Source organism: Marmota monax, unplaced genomic scaffold, assembly GCF_021218885.2.
Source record: "Marmota monax isolate L192 unplaced genomic scaffold, Marmota_monax_Labrador192_F-V1.1 WCK01_AAM20220418_F8-fsc01784, whole genome shotgun sequence".
In the NCBI taxonomy this organism is placed as follows: Eukaryota; Metazoa; Chordata; class Mammalia; order Rodentia; family Sciuridae; genus Marmota; species Marmota monax.
This window is the reverse complement of record NW_026693139.1, coordinates 332-14113: the sequence shown is the minus strand read 5'-3', so window position 1 is coordinate 14113 and position 13782 is coordinate 332. Positions and strand designations below refer to the sequence as shown.

General features: G+C 42.6%; 1 protein-coding gene across 1 annotated transcript; it reads left to right on the top strand.

The window, feature by feature from the left end:
• Window positions 1-1323: 1323 nt before the first annotated feature.
• On the top strand, window positions 1324-10135 carry LOC124099804 (stimulated by retinoic acid gene 8 protein-like; the record flags this gene model as incomplete). Its single annotated transcript, XM_058582806.1, has 5 exons — window positions 1324-1328; window positions 1510-1638; window positions 4663-4872; window positions 5872-6157; window positions 10062-10135. Coding segments are annotated over exons 1-5 (704 nt in total), but the record flags the coding sequence as incomplete, so codon positions are not given.
• Between the last annotated feature and the right edge of the window lie 3647 nt (window positions 10136-13782).

The following is a 13782-nucleotide window of genomic DNA, read 5'->3' as shown; positions in this document are numbered from 1 at the left end:
CTGCCCTAAATGTTCTTCCTCTGTCTGACTAACTTGAGAGACCTTCTCTTTTACTTGAATTTTTTCCTCTGTGTGACTAGCTTGAGAGACCTTCTCTTTTACTTGAATCTTTTCCTCTGTTGAACTATCTTGAGAGACCTTCTCTTTTACTTGAATCAATATGTCTTCTCCTTCCTCTACCATTGTCTGAACTGAAGGCTTTGAACTAAGCAAACAAGATACAAATGTCCACAATGGCAATGTGCCTACTGGCAGAGTCCCTGGGCTTTTCTTTTCTATTCTTTTTAAATCTTCACCATGATGGTTCCATTGTGATATATTTAACAACTCCTCCTTAAAAAGCCATGGGCTACATTTATATATTATATCAATGTATGCCCTGACTGTTCTTGATTTTATTGAGATTCTTCCTTCCTCTAACAATTTACTTAACACTTTTTCAGTTTGTTTTTTACTAATTTCGGATCCCATATTTCTACTATAACTATAATACAACCCAACAAGATAACACCAAACAAAACTGAAACAGAATGAAACAAAAGTGGAACAACAAAAAATCATTATAATAGTCTTTCTATCCTCCTGAAACATCCATCCGTCCTTTCTCCCTATCTGTTCCTCAGACGCAAATAGTTTTTCCTCAGATGTGAGCGGTTTTTCTTCTGTCTCACTCATCTCCAGGGACAGGCAATATAAAACAAAAGTGAAACAAAACAAAAGAAGAATCTTAAAATGGCTACCCATCCTCTCGCCCTGCCCTCAGGGACGAGCAGTTTACCTTATCACTTACCCTCTGTCGTTCCCCGCGCGGGCCAAAAAAGGCCGCAGTCTGGCTGCGCACAATTCATGAGCCACTTATCAAGCAGAAGCGAACTTTATTTTTAGAACACACATGCCACACCACACGAGCTCTTCAGGAATTCCCTCAGAGCCCAACTGCCACCACCAGCTTCCCACAAGCATCTCAACGCCCGCACTCCTCCTACTCTTGAGGCTAATTGGCTGTGTCGAGTGGGCAGAGCCAAAAAAAAGTCCCCCAATGAGCAGCTTTGTGGTCTAACAGGGTGGGGAAACAGCCCAATGAGCATCAACACAGAGGAGCCAATCAGCTGGCAGCTGGAGTTTGCAGGGGCCTCTGTGAGCCAATCATCAGCTGGCAGCTGGAAGTTTGTTGGGGCCCCTTCCTCTGTGGCTCTCAACAGAGGGTCACTGTATGCCAGGCACTGTGCTTGGTTATGAAGTTGATGTCCAATTCCCTAGGGAGCTTGCAGTGTTGCCGGACAGGCAGAGGTCACCAGATTAAGGGGTTTGATGAAACTCCTAATGGGGTGCTGCTGAGAGCACCTGACCTCACCTTGAGAGACCAGAGAAGTGGTCAGTACTTGTACTGAGCTGCCCTCTTACACCCAGAAAGCGAGGTGGAAAATGGCCTCTGGACTCCCTAGTACTGAGCCTAGGAGGGTTCAGAGCTCCACCATGGAGCAGAAAGGGAGGAGAGACTTAATACAGGTCTGACTTTCTCCTTTGTGACTCTTGCCTCAACTTCCTAATAGAATCCTTCAATCTGGAGGATGGGAATGCAAGCAGCTTAGAGGAAGTCAAGGAAGAATATGCCAGAATGTACTCTGGAAATGACAGGTAAGATGCAGCAACCACAGGAGAATGAGAACCTGCTGTCTTGCCCCTTTGGCCTTGGAGGCTGCCTCCCAGTAGTCCACCCTCCCTCTACGTGCAAGATGGTCAGGGGCTCTGCTCACTCACAGATGTCTGTCCTGGGTTCTCCTTTATCTTAAGTGCATGCTTCAATTTATTTTTACAATTATAAAAATGATTATTACAGAAAATGATTACTATAGAAAGTGATTATTAGAGAAAATGTAGAAAATACAGAAAGGCCTGAAAATATGAATCATCTCGCCTTTCAAAGAAAATGTTGATTTTGAGGAATATCCATCCATCTATTTTTCAAATTTTGCACATTATTTTTAGAATGATGACATCATTGTGTTCATCTTATATAGTGTATTACTACATCTCGTATCTTATATATATATATATATTTCTTAAAGTCCTCAGTTAATAGCTTTATTGGAAAGTAATATGAAAATAAGGAAAATGCAAATCTTGGCCTACTTTAAAAGTCTCATAGGAACCTAGGAAAAGGCACATTAAACTTGAAAGAGGAAAATAACCTAGTACACATAGATGTCACAGATGCTGAATGGAGAATGTTATTAATAATGTCACATTTAAATTGTGAAAGACTGATTTGAGAAATGTCTTTCTTGTACTTTTTTATATTTAACTCATGCAATTTCTGGGCTTTTCATGCATGCCGTGTGGATATATTCTCAGCACTCCAAGGATGACCTAACCCTTGCGTTCACCTGCAGCTTGCAAAGCTGCTTTTACTACAGCCTGGAATTTAGGGGCAATGGCTGGGCCTCTGTCATCTCTGGTGGCTCTGGGCATGTCCAGCTCTAATGGCATGGTGTACATCCAAGTTGGCTTCTGACAAAACAGAGTTCAAGCCATCTTTTCCCCCTCCCAGAAGGGGGCTGTAAACTACTTGCTATTCGGAGTCAAAAGTCCTCCTGGATGACACAATGTGGCTTCCTAGTGTTTGATGGTGTGATCATGCATGACTTTTACTGTCTTCTCAGTACTTTTTGGTGTTTTCCAAATTTTTAAACAGTGAATGTGTATTATTTCTGATGGCAAATAATAAGGGGAAACAATTATTAAAAATGAAATAAAATTCACATTGTAAATGATGTGAAAATATACAAAAATGTGTCAAGAGGAAAATAACCGCCTACGTTTAATCTTATTTCATAGACAACTTGATCACCATTATGTTCCCAGAGGGGAGGCAGGTGTGATGTGTGTATGTGTGCATGAAGGTGGCAGTTAGGAGCCTTGTTTTAAAAATCACACTGGGATGATGGTGAGGTGGGGCCCAATCTGAGATGGTTTCAGTCAGGCAGAATTCTACATTGGCTTTTCCCAAATGACTAACAGTGATCCCAACTTTATTATAAGTTGTCTTTTCTTTACTGGAATAAAATATGAAATTTATCATATATTAAAATCTTATAAGTCCTTTTATCACCTGCTCATAAAAGAATAGCTAAATTATAATAATTAGGGAGGAATTTTTTGCTATAATAATTAAAACTGTGGTGCCAACATAGAAAAGACTAATTTTATTTTGTAATTATTATATTTTAGTAATTAATTAGCTAATTGATTATGAATTAACTTGAGTGCCTTTGTTCAAGATAATTTTTATTTCCATTCCTGGGAATTGTTTGTACCTATTGTTTTGTCTGTTTTCCTGCTGCACCGGCAATCTTTTTCTTATTTAATTATAGAAGTTCTTTATATATACAGAGGAATTAGCTCTCTATGGTGAGACTTGCCAAATTTTTTCTTTTGGACATTTGTTCTATTATTTTCCTATTGTTTTTTGCTTTTTGTGTTTGCCATGCAAAAAAATGAAGTCTGATCTATCAATCTGTTATGACACCTGGGTTGTAGGGAATACTTAGAAGTCTTTCTCTATTCTGAGATTACAACATTGTGTTTGCTGTTGTTGTTGTTTGTTTTTTCTGGCAAGTTTGCTTTTTAACAGAACTTGGTTGATTGGGGAGTATGCCTATCAGTATGAAAAGAAGCTAGTTTTAAGTTCTGACTTTCCAAATTGTGTTTCATGCTATTAAAAATGTATTTTGAAGAGCAAAATTCTATAATGTGGATGAGTCCATCTTATTCTTTTCTCATACTTTGAACTTTTGATTTAAACTTAAATATTTCATGATTTTGGTACTATTATAATAATAATTTTTAAAATGTTAATATTCAATTGTTCATTCCTAGTATACAGAAATATATATATATATATATATATATATATATATATATATATATACACATATATGTTTTTAACATATATATTAATTGGCACATAGTAGTTGTACACATTTATGTGTTAGTGGGATACTTCAATATGCATATATAATGTTTAATTATGAGACCAAGGTAATTGACATTTCTATCACTTTAGACATTTATCATTTCTTTGAGCTGGGAATATTCCAAATCTTCTTTATTAGCTATTCTGAAACAATTAATTCTTGTTGGCCATAGTTATCTCTATAGAACATTAGAAAATCTTCCTCCTCTCCTGGAGCCCTATACCCATTAACCATCCTTTCTCCATCTCCCACTTCCCCACACCCTTTCCAGGCTCTGGTAACCTTTATTCTACTAGAAATAGTATTGATTTTTGAGTATTGATCTTGGTTCTGCAACCTTGCTAAGTTCCCTTCTGAATTCCAGTCATATGTTTGTGGATTCTTGGGATTTTCCACATTGTCACATTGTCTGAAAATAAAGATATTTTTATTTCTTCCTTTCCAATATGTATACCTTTTACTTTTTTCCTGCCTTATTAGACTAGCTAGTATCACTAATATGATTTTTTAATATATGTGTGTGTGTTTGTGTGTGTGTAGACACACGTATAAAAACAGAGTTTTTATATACAAAATATTGCTATTTATATACTAAACATTGCTAAGATTTTGAGTTTCATGTCCTCTGGGAATATTTGTCTACAGGTCTACAGTATTACTAACTTGTGTCTGTTTTCTTCCCCAGTCTGGTCTCAACTAGTTTTCCTCAGAATGGCTCCTCCACCTGGTGCCCAATTGAATCAGTCAGAAAGGATACTGAGGAAGAAGAAAATAAGGAAGAGGAAGAGGAAGACCAAGAAGAGGAGGAAGAAGAGGAAGAAGAGGAAGAGGAGAAAAAAATTGATCTCTTACATTCCTCTGCCGCTATGTCGCCAGACCTCCTGGAATTTGAACGGTGTGAACAGCTGGGTGGGGTGATGTTTGGACACACACAGAGCTCCTGTGGAGAAGGGGACAGAAACTCCAAGTGGAGTATGCTGTAGCCTCAATGCATGCTCAGACCAGCCTGAATTATGGGAGGGGCTTTCTTCTCAGTACTTTTTTGTGTTTTCCAAATTTTTCAACAGTGAATGTGTATTATTTCTGATGGTAAATAATCAGGAGAAACAAATATTAAAAATGAAGTAAAATTCACATTGTAAATGATGTGAAAATATACAAAAATGTGTCAAGAGGACAATAACCATGTAGGAGGGGCTGGGGTTGGGCTTGGTCTGAGGGGCTAGACACATAGTCTGGAAGCCATAACTGAAGAGCAAATACAATGTTTTTTATTTAGACTGGGTGTTTATTTGGGGCACAAGGGGAGCTTGTTGATGGTGATTATGAGGGACGAGTTCCCCCTCCCTGTACCCCACACTTTACACACACCCTACATGTCCCCTTTCAACCTCATATCTGGTCTTAACAGAGATAAAGGTGGAGGCTGGCTGGATCAGACTTCCTTTGACACAGCCTCCTCCACAGACCCAAGACCCTTCAGCAGCCTTATTGGCCTTCAGAGGCACAAGAGAAGGAGACCCAGTCCACAGCTGAGCCTGACTTATAGACCCCAGATTAAAGCAGCAGTCTATCAAGCCTGCACATTGATGGCCTCCTAATTAGAATTTGGGGGTGGGGGGGATGGATGGGAGCTTAGCAGCCACATCTCTCACCTAACATTGAGCAGAGCTTTAGGGGCAGGGCCCTGGGAAGACCTAGGGAGGGGCCCCGAGCACAAATCTCTGTCCTTGGTCCCCAAGGTGCCTTCTGCTCCCCAACAGCGGCTTCTGCCCTGAAGGGGTGGGGGCAGAGGCTTGAGGCCAAGCGCCCTGCACCCCCAGCGTGGCCCGGGCACGGTGCCTTGGCCTCTGCAGGGACAGACTCCTGAGAGGCAGCGCCTGTCCTCTTCCAGGTATCTCAACTTTTACAAGCAGACGATGGACCTCCTGACAGGGAACGGCATCGTCTCCTCGCAGGAGGTGACGCACCCCATCATCTCTGCGGCCATCTCCCACCTGTGGCAGACGCTCTCCGAGGAGAGGAAGGCCATCCTCCTGCAGACCTGGGCGCAGAAGCACGGTGGCCTCCCGGGCCTCGCGGTGGCCTGCCAGGAGCCCGTGGGTGCCGAGGGCAGTGTGAAGGACAGCGGAGTAGACAGCCAGGGGGCCAGCTGCTCGCTCATGTCCACCCCGGAGGAGGTGAGCAACCTGTGGGATAGCGGAGGACGCAGAGGAACCACTGTCACCCTCCACCCAGGGTTTGCTTGGTCATTTTGCAAGCTTGAGGTGCCATTTCTATTGCAGGTGGCACCACAGGCTTCTGATTTTCTCAGCATAATCTCCACGATCACCAAACAGTATTTCTTGTTAGTGTCCTGGCCTTTCTATAGGATTGCAGAGGGGAAGGTTAAATCCTGTGGGAATCTTTTGGCTGCCAATGACTTGATGATTAAACTATGAAAAGCCGGCAGGTGGCCTGTAATCCCAGTGGCTTGGAGGCTGAGGCAGGAGGATCCCAAGTTCAAAGCCAGCCTCAGAAATTTAGTAAGGCGCTGAGCAACTTAGGGAGGTCCTGTCTCAAAAATAAAATAAAATAAAAAGGGCTCAGTGGTAAAGTGCCCCTGAGTTTAATCCCCAGTGCAAAAAACCAACCAACCACCACCAACCACAAAAACATGAAGAAATGCACAACTCATGTCAGGGAGGTCACTGTTAATTGACCTGCTCAGTGGTGTCCCCTTGGACTCAGGTTCCTCTTTTCTCTCGGGTTTCTCATCCTTCCCTCCCCTCCCCACTTCTCTCACCCCCAGTGGTCATTCTTCCTCCTGTACACCAGGTAGAGAAAGAGTCCCTGTGAAGGCTCTTAGTTAAGGAGGAACTTTTTCCAGAAGCTTCTACCATACCTCTCCTCCCCTCTCATTGGCCCAAATTGTCCAGCTTACTGAGCCAATGGGAAAGGATGACACAAGCACCCATCAGGCACAGACCCAGAGAGGTGACCAGTTCCCAGAAAACATTGCAACCACTGGGTGAAGAGGGGGCAACCACAGCTTCCACTCTAAATGCCTTTCTCAGCTTTCCAGTAGTTAGGATGCCACAGTCCACAGATCGAGCTCCAGGTGGTGTTAGCCGTCATCCTGTTCTGAGATAGAAGCAGGCCAACAGCAGCTCCTCCAGAATTAGGAGCACTTCAAAAGCCTGCTGCTCCCATGTGAGCCCAGGCTGCTCTCACTCTGTTAGCCCAGGGACAGGCAGTTCCTTGCTCCCTGCACCTGTCCAGTGCTTTGTAGGACATTTAACATCCATGGCTATGACCCCCTTCCCCCTTGCCTTGACTATCCAAATGCCCCTCGGTGGGTGGTCCCTTTGAGGAGACAGCCATACTTGTCTCCCGTCTCTCCCTCTGTGGAGTCTTAGAACCAGAGAAGTTCCATTTGCTTCTGACCATACAGTTATAGCCCTGGAATACCCCAATCCTTCTGGAAACTTCCACAGTCATGTCCAAGTCTAGAGAACAACAGAGCTGTCACCTAGTCCTATCCTCTATTTGGCAGTCCTAGTTAGAGGTGTGATTTGTCCAAACACCCAGCTCCTACTTCAGGGATTGTATCCCTCTCATTTTCTCAAATCTCTCTGTCTGTCCTATGTGTGGATAGTCAGCCTTTCATTATCTCCCTGAATCACCCATGGAGCACAGTAAGCAGGCAGGTTCCTGGCTCCCTACCCAGATCCACTGAATCAGAATTCCTGAGGGTAGGGTTCTGGGATCCACATTTTAAAGAGCACTCCAGGTGATTGATGCACCAGGCATTATTGGCAAGACCTCCCAGAGCACATGTGCAAGTGTCCGTGGCTACTGCCTTAGACCACCCCCAATCATGAATACTCCAGTTTCCCATCTGTTTTTCCCCTAATGTAGGGTCCACCATGAGAGGATGCAGGTCCTCTATAATGGTTTAAGGAGAACCAAGTCAACCAGCAGCCCAGGATTTCATACCCAAGGCACACAGGAGAGGGGAGCCAGGGTAGATGTCTTTGTAACCCTAAGGTGCCTAGCCATTGAGTCTTGCATACACACACACACACACACACACACAGTATATATCAAAATCCTGAGTAACTGAACATGTGTGTGTGTGTGTGTGTGTGTGTGTGTGTGTGGTGTATACAAGCACCTGTGCATTTGCCAACATGAACATTTCCTCAAGGAAGAACAGCTCCAAAGAGAAACCAGACTCTAATGTCCAAATCATGGGAATGATTTGCCTGGCCTTTCTCAGAGAAGGCTGGTGCTTTTCTGGTGCTGAGGGAAACAGGCAGCAGATTCCCCCAGCCATGCCCAAGAATAGGAGCTTCCTGCCCAGGGTTTGGTCAAGCCAGGCAGGTGAGAAGGTGAGTGGAACAGAGCACACTCATGCTCAAGACAGGGCCAACCACAGCTGCTCCTCCTGTGGCTTCTACATCAGCTCTGTGCTCTTCTAGTTCAGCTTTACTGCAGCTCCTGGTCCTTCTGGAAAGGTTTAACAATTGGGTTTCTGCCAGCCCCTGTTCTCAGGGTTCTCTGCATCCAGGAGGCCCCAGTCCATTCTGCTTCAGGTCTGGGATGTGTGGTCCCTAAGTGTGGTGGGAACTCCAAAAGGAGCCTGATCTGAGTCCTTTCCAGGTTGGATCATGAGGGGGCTTTGCATACATGGAGACAACGTGTGGCCTGCAACTCTGGTTATGGAGGGGAATTTAGGTCTTGGGTCCCTGACTCAGGCCTGTTGTGAGGAGAGAGCACAGGCCTTTCTATGGCCTCTTCCAGAGCTTCTTTGAAGTAACAAAAGAAATCTAAGTAGGACATCAGAAAACTGGAAGGGACCACCCACATAGCCAGAATTCCAAGGGATTCAGTTACAGGGAAGTGAACTGAGTGAAGACATGAAGAGCTGGGCAAGAGCAGTGTCCTGGGCAGGAGTGAGGAGGGATCCTGGCAGGACCTGTAGGTACTAGGGGCCAGAGGACACCCCCTCCTCCCCTCAGGGTGATCACCAGAGTAAATAAGGTGCCAAAGAAAATAAAGCATGTCCAGCTAAACTTTTAAAATATTTTTTTCAAAAAATATCCTGTGTAATTTGGGGGGAAATTCTTATGACAAAAAAATTCTTCTTTATCTGAAATTCAAATTTAACTAGGCGTCTTGCATTTCTATTTGCTACATCCATCAATCTTAAGTGTAAATCATGTTTTTACAGAATATTTACAGATTAAAGGACCAAAAACTGTCTAAATAACCAAATTCTAAATTTGGAAGCATATCGTCATTATCCTTATATTGCTACTAGCAGTCCTTGTCATTATCATTATATAATATGCCTGGGGAAATAACTGAAGAGAAGTGGATTGATATAGCAACAGCAGGTATCTCTGATGGATTCTTAATGATTCTTAGATTCCTTATCTGTTTCTATTTTCTAGAATTTCAACAACACTGTTTTGTTTATAAAGCAGATGATATTCAATACAGCCAACATACTGAGCCATTATTTTGTGTCCGGTGTATGACCTGAATTCTTGCAACAACCCTGAGTAGGTCACATTGCTAGCTCAGTCTATTTTGCGCTGCTGTAGCAGAATCCCTGAGACTGGGTAATGTATAATGACCAGAAATTTGTTGGCTTATAGTTCTGGAGGCCAGCAATCTATTATCAGTGTGCCGACATCTAGCAAGGACCTCCCTGCTGCACCGCACATACTGGAGAAGGGAGGTGGGGAGAGACAGAGAGGTTCAGATGAGACTTTCCAGCCTGTAAACAGGATCGGGTCTGCTGCCACCTCCCATGCCTGAGCCACTCTCTTCTTTAGAAAGATGAGACAGTCCCAGTACTTCCTCTCTCTCAGCCATCTCCAGGGCTGGCAGTTTGTCCCCGGCAGTGAAGAGCTTAATGTTCAGCTCTGGGGAAGATTATGAAGCAGAGACCCTGAGTTTGGACCCCAGCTTTGACACTTGTGCATTTTGCGGATGAGTGTACAAAGAAAGCCTTTCTACTCTCTGCCCAGCAGCCTCGCCAGTGTCAAGCTGAGAAGTTATTTCTGACTTAAGGGGTTCTGTGCTTTCTTTCAGCTCCTTTTTGAAGACGCCTTTGATGTGGCAAGCTTCCTGGACAAAAGTGAGGCTCCCAGTACCTCCAGCCCTAGGTGAGAAGATGGTGTGAGACAGCATGAGCAAGTGTGAGTTGGTGTGCAACTGTGTGAGTGAGTATGAGATTGTGGAGCATGTGGGTGTGTGTGTGTTACATGAATGAGTGTGCACGCATGTGTGTATGTCTACGCATGTGCACCCCTGCTGGGCATTTCCTGCCTTTCCCCTGCAGCTCCCAGATGGGTGCAAGTTCTCAGGGACCCACTTTTTCCCTGTGATTGAAGTGGACTGATCCTAGGATTGTACTGTCGCTTTGGGGATGACATTGTCTGGGGCATCCTCAGAGGAGAGAATCTTCTGTCCTGGCCCAGGGCTAGAACACACCAGGTTATCAGCCCCAGGTTATGTAAATGCACCTGTTTCCTTTGGTGGGTTTCCCAGTATGTCTTAGTCCTGCTTCAGGCTGATCTAGCCTTGCTTACAAGATCATTATTATACAAAATACCAAAACCCAGCTGGTTTATAAACAACAGCATTTATTGCTCACAGTTCTAGGGAGCCGGAATTCCAAAGTCAAGATGCTAGCAGATTCAGTCTAGTGAAGGCCATTTCTCATAGGAGGCATCTTCTCAATGTCACCGTATCTTTTTTTTTTTTTTTTTTTTTTTCAGTATAAAGTTCAGTTTTTTTTTTTTTTAATTTTTTATTGTGGGTTGTTCAAAACATTACAAATTTCTTGACATATCATATTCCACACTTTGATTCTAGTGGGTTATGAACTCCCACCTTCACCCCATACACAGATTGCAGATTCACATCAGTTACACATCCATTGATTTACAAATTGCCATACTAGTGTCTGTTGTGCTCCGCTGCCTTTCCCATCATCCACCCTCCCCCCTCCCCACCTCTCCCCTCCCCTCCCCTCCTCTCTCTCTACCCCCTCCACTGTATAACCCTGAGGGTCTCCTTCCATTACCGTGCAATTTACCTTCTCTCTCCCTTTCCCTCCCACCTCTCATCCCTGTTAAATGTTAATCTTCTTCTCCTGTTCTTCGTCCCTACTCTGTTCTTACTTACTTTCCTTATATCAAAGAAGACATTTGGCATTTGTTTTTTAGGGATTGGCTAGCTTCACTTAGCATAATCTGCTCTAATGCCATCCATTTCCCTGTAAATTCTATGATTTTGTCATTTTTTAATGCAGAGTAATACTCCATTGTGTATAAATGCCACATTTTTTTTATCCATTCGTCTATTGAAGGGCATCTAGGTTGGTTCCACAGTCTTGCTATTGTGAACTGTGCTGCTATGAACATCGATGTAGCAGTGTCCCTGTAGCATGCTCTTTTTAGGTCTTTAGGGAATAGACCAAGAAGGGGAATAGCTGGGTCAAATGGTGGCTCCATTCCCAGCTTTCCAAGAAATCTCCATACTGCTTTCCAAATTGGCTGCACCAATCTGCAGTCCCACCAGCAATGTACAAGTGTACCCTTTTCCCCACATCCTCGCCAGCACTTGTTGTTGTTTGACTTCCTAATGGCTGCCAATCTTACTGGAGTGAGATGGTATCTTAGGGTGGTTTTGATTTGCATTTCTCTGACAGCTAGAGATGTTGAGCATTTTTTCATGTACTTGTTGATTGACTGTATGTCCTCCTCTGTGAAGTGTCTGTTCAGGTCCTTGGCCCATTTGTTGATTGGGTTGTTTGTTCTCTTATTGTCTAATTTTTTGAGTTCTTTGTATACTCTGGATATTAGGGCTCTATCTGAAGTGTGAGGAGTAAAGATTTGTTCCCAGGATGTAGGCTCCCTATTTACCTCTCTTATTGTTTCTTTTGCTGAGAAAAAACTTCTTAGTTTGAGTAAGTCCCATTTGTTGATTCTAGTTATTAACTTTTGTGCTATGGGTGTCCTATTGAGGAATTTGGAGCCCGACCCCACCGACTGTAGATCGTAGCCAACTTTTTCTTCTATCAGACGGCGCGTCTCTGATTTGATATCAAGTTCCTTGATCCATTTTGAATTCACTTTTGTGCATGGCGAGAGAAAGGGATTCAGTTTCATTTTGTTGCATATGGATTTCCAGTTTTCCCAGCACCATTTGTTGAAGATGCTATCCTTCCTCCATTGCATGCTTTTAGCCCCTTTATCAAATATAAGATAGTTGTAGTTTTGTGGATTGGTTTCTGTGTCCTCTATTCTGTACCATTGGTCCACACGCCTGTTTTGGTACCAGTACCATGCTGTTTTTGTTACTATTGCTCTGTAGTATAGTTTGAAGTCTGGTATCGCTATACCGCCTGATTCACACTTCTTGCTTAGCATTGTTTTTGCTATTCTGGGTCTTTTATTTTTCCATATGAATTTCATGATTGCTTTCTCTATTTCTACAAGAAATGCCATTGGGATTTTGATTGGCATTGCATTAAACCTATAGAGAACTTTTGGTAATATCGCCATTTTGATGATGTTAGTTCTGCCTATCCATGAACAGGGTATATTTTTCCATCTTCTAAGATCTTCTTCTATTTCTCTCTTTAGGGTTCTGTAGTTTTCATTGTATAAGTCTTTCACCTCTTTTGTTAGGTTGATTCCCAAGTATTTTATTTTTTTTGAAGATATTTTGAATGGAGTGGTTGTCCTCATTTCCATTTCAGAGGATTTGTCGCTGATATACAGGAATGCCTTTGATTTATGCGTGTTGATTTTAAATCCTGCCACTTTGCTGAATTCATTTATTAGCTCTAATAGTTTCTTTGTAGAGCCTTTTGGGTCTGCTAGATATAGAATCATATCATCTGCAAATAGTGATAATTTAATTTCTTCTTTTCCTATTTTTATGCCTTTAATTTCTTTCGTCTGTCTAATTGCTCTGGCCAGTGTTTCGAGAACTATGTTGAAGAGAAGTGGAGAGAGAGGGCATCCCTGTCTTGTTCCAGATTTTAGAGGGAATGCCTTCAGTTTTTCTCCATTCAGAATAATGCTAGCCTGAGGCTTAGCATAGATTGCTTTTACAATATTGAGGTATGTTCCTGTTATCCCTAGTTTTTCTAGAGTTTTGAACATAAAGGGATGCTGTACTTTGTCAAATGCTTTTTCCGCATCTATCGAGATGATCATATGGTTCTTATTTTTAAGTCTATTGATGTGGTGAATAACATTTATTGATTTCCGTATATTGAACCAGCCTTGCATCCCAGGGATGAATCCTACTTGATCATGGTGTACAATTTTTTTGATATGTTTTTGTATCCGATTCGCCAGAATTTTATTGAGGATTTTTGCATCTAGGTTCATTAGAGATATTGGTCTGTAGTTTTCTTTCTTTGAAGTGTCTTTGTCTGGTTTAGGTATCAGGGTGATGTTGGCCTCATAGAATGAATTTGGAAGTTCTCCCTCCTTTTCTATTTCCTGAAGTAGCTTGAAAAGTATTGGTATTAGTTCTTCTTTAAAGGTTTTGTAAAATTCTGCTGTATACCCATCGGGACCTGGGCTTTTCTTAGTTGGTAGTCTTTTGATGGTTTCTTCTATCTCCTCAATTGATATTGGTCTGTTTAGGTTTTCTATATCCTCCTGACTCAATCTGGGCAGATCATATGACTTAAGAAATTTATCTATGCCTTCACTATCTTCTAATTTATTGGAGTATAAGGATTCAAAATAGTTTTTGATTATCTTCTGTATTTCTGAAGTGTCTGTTG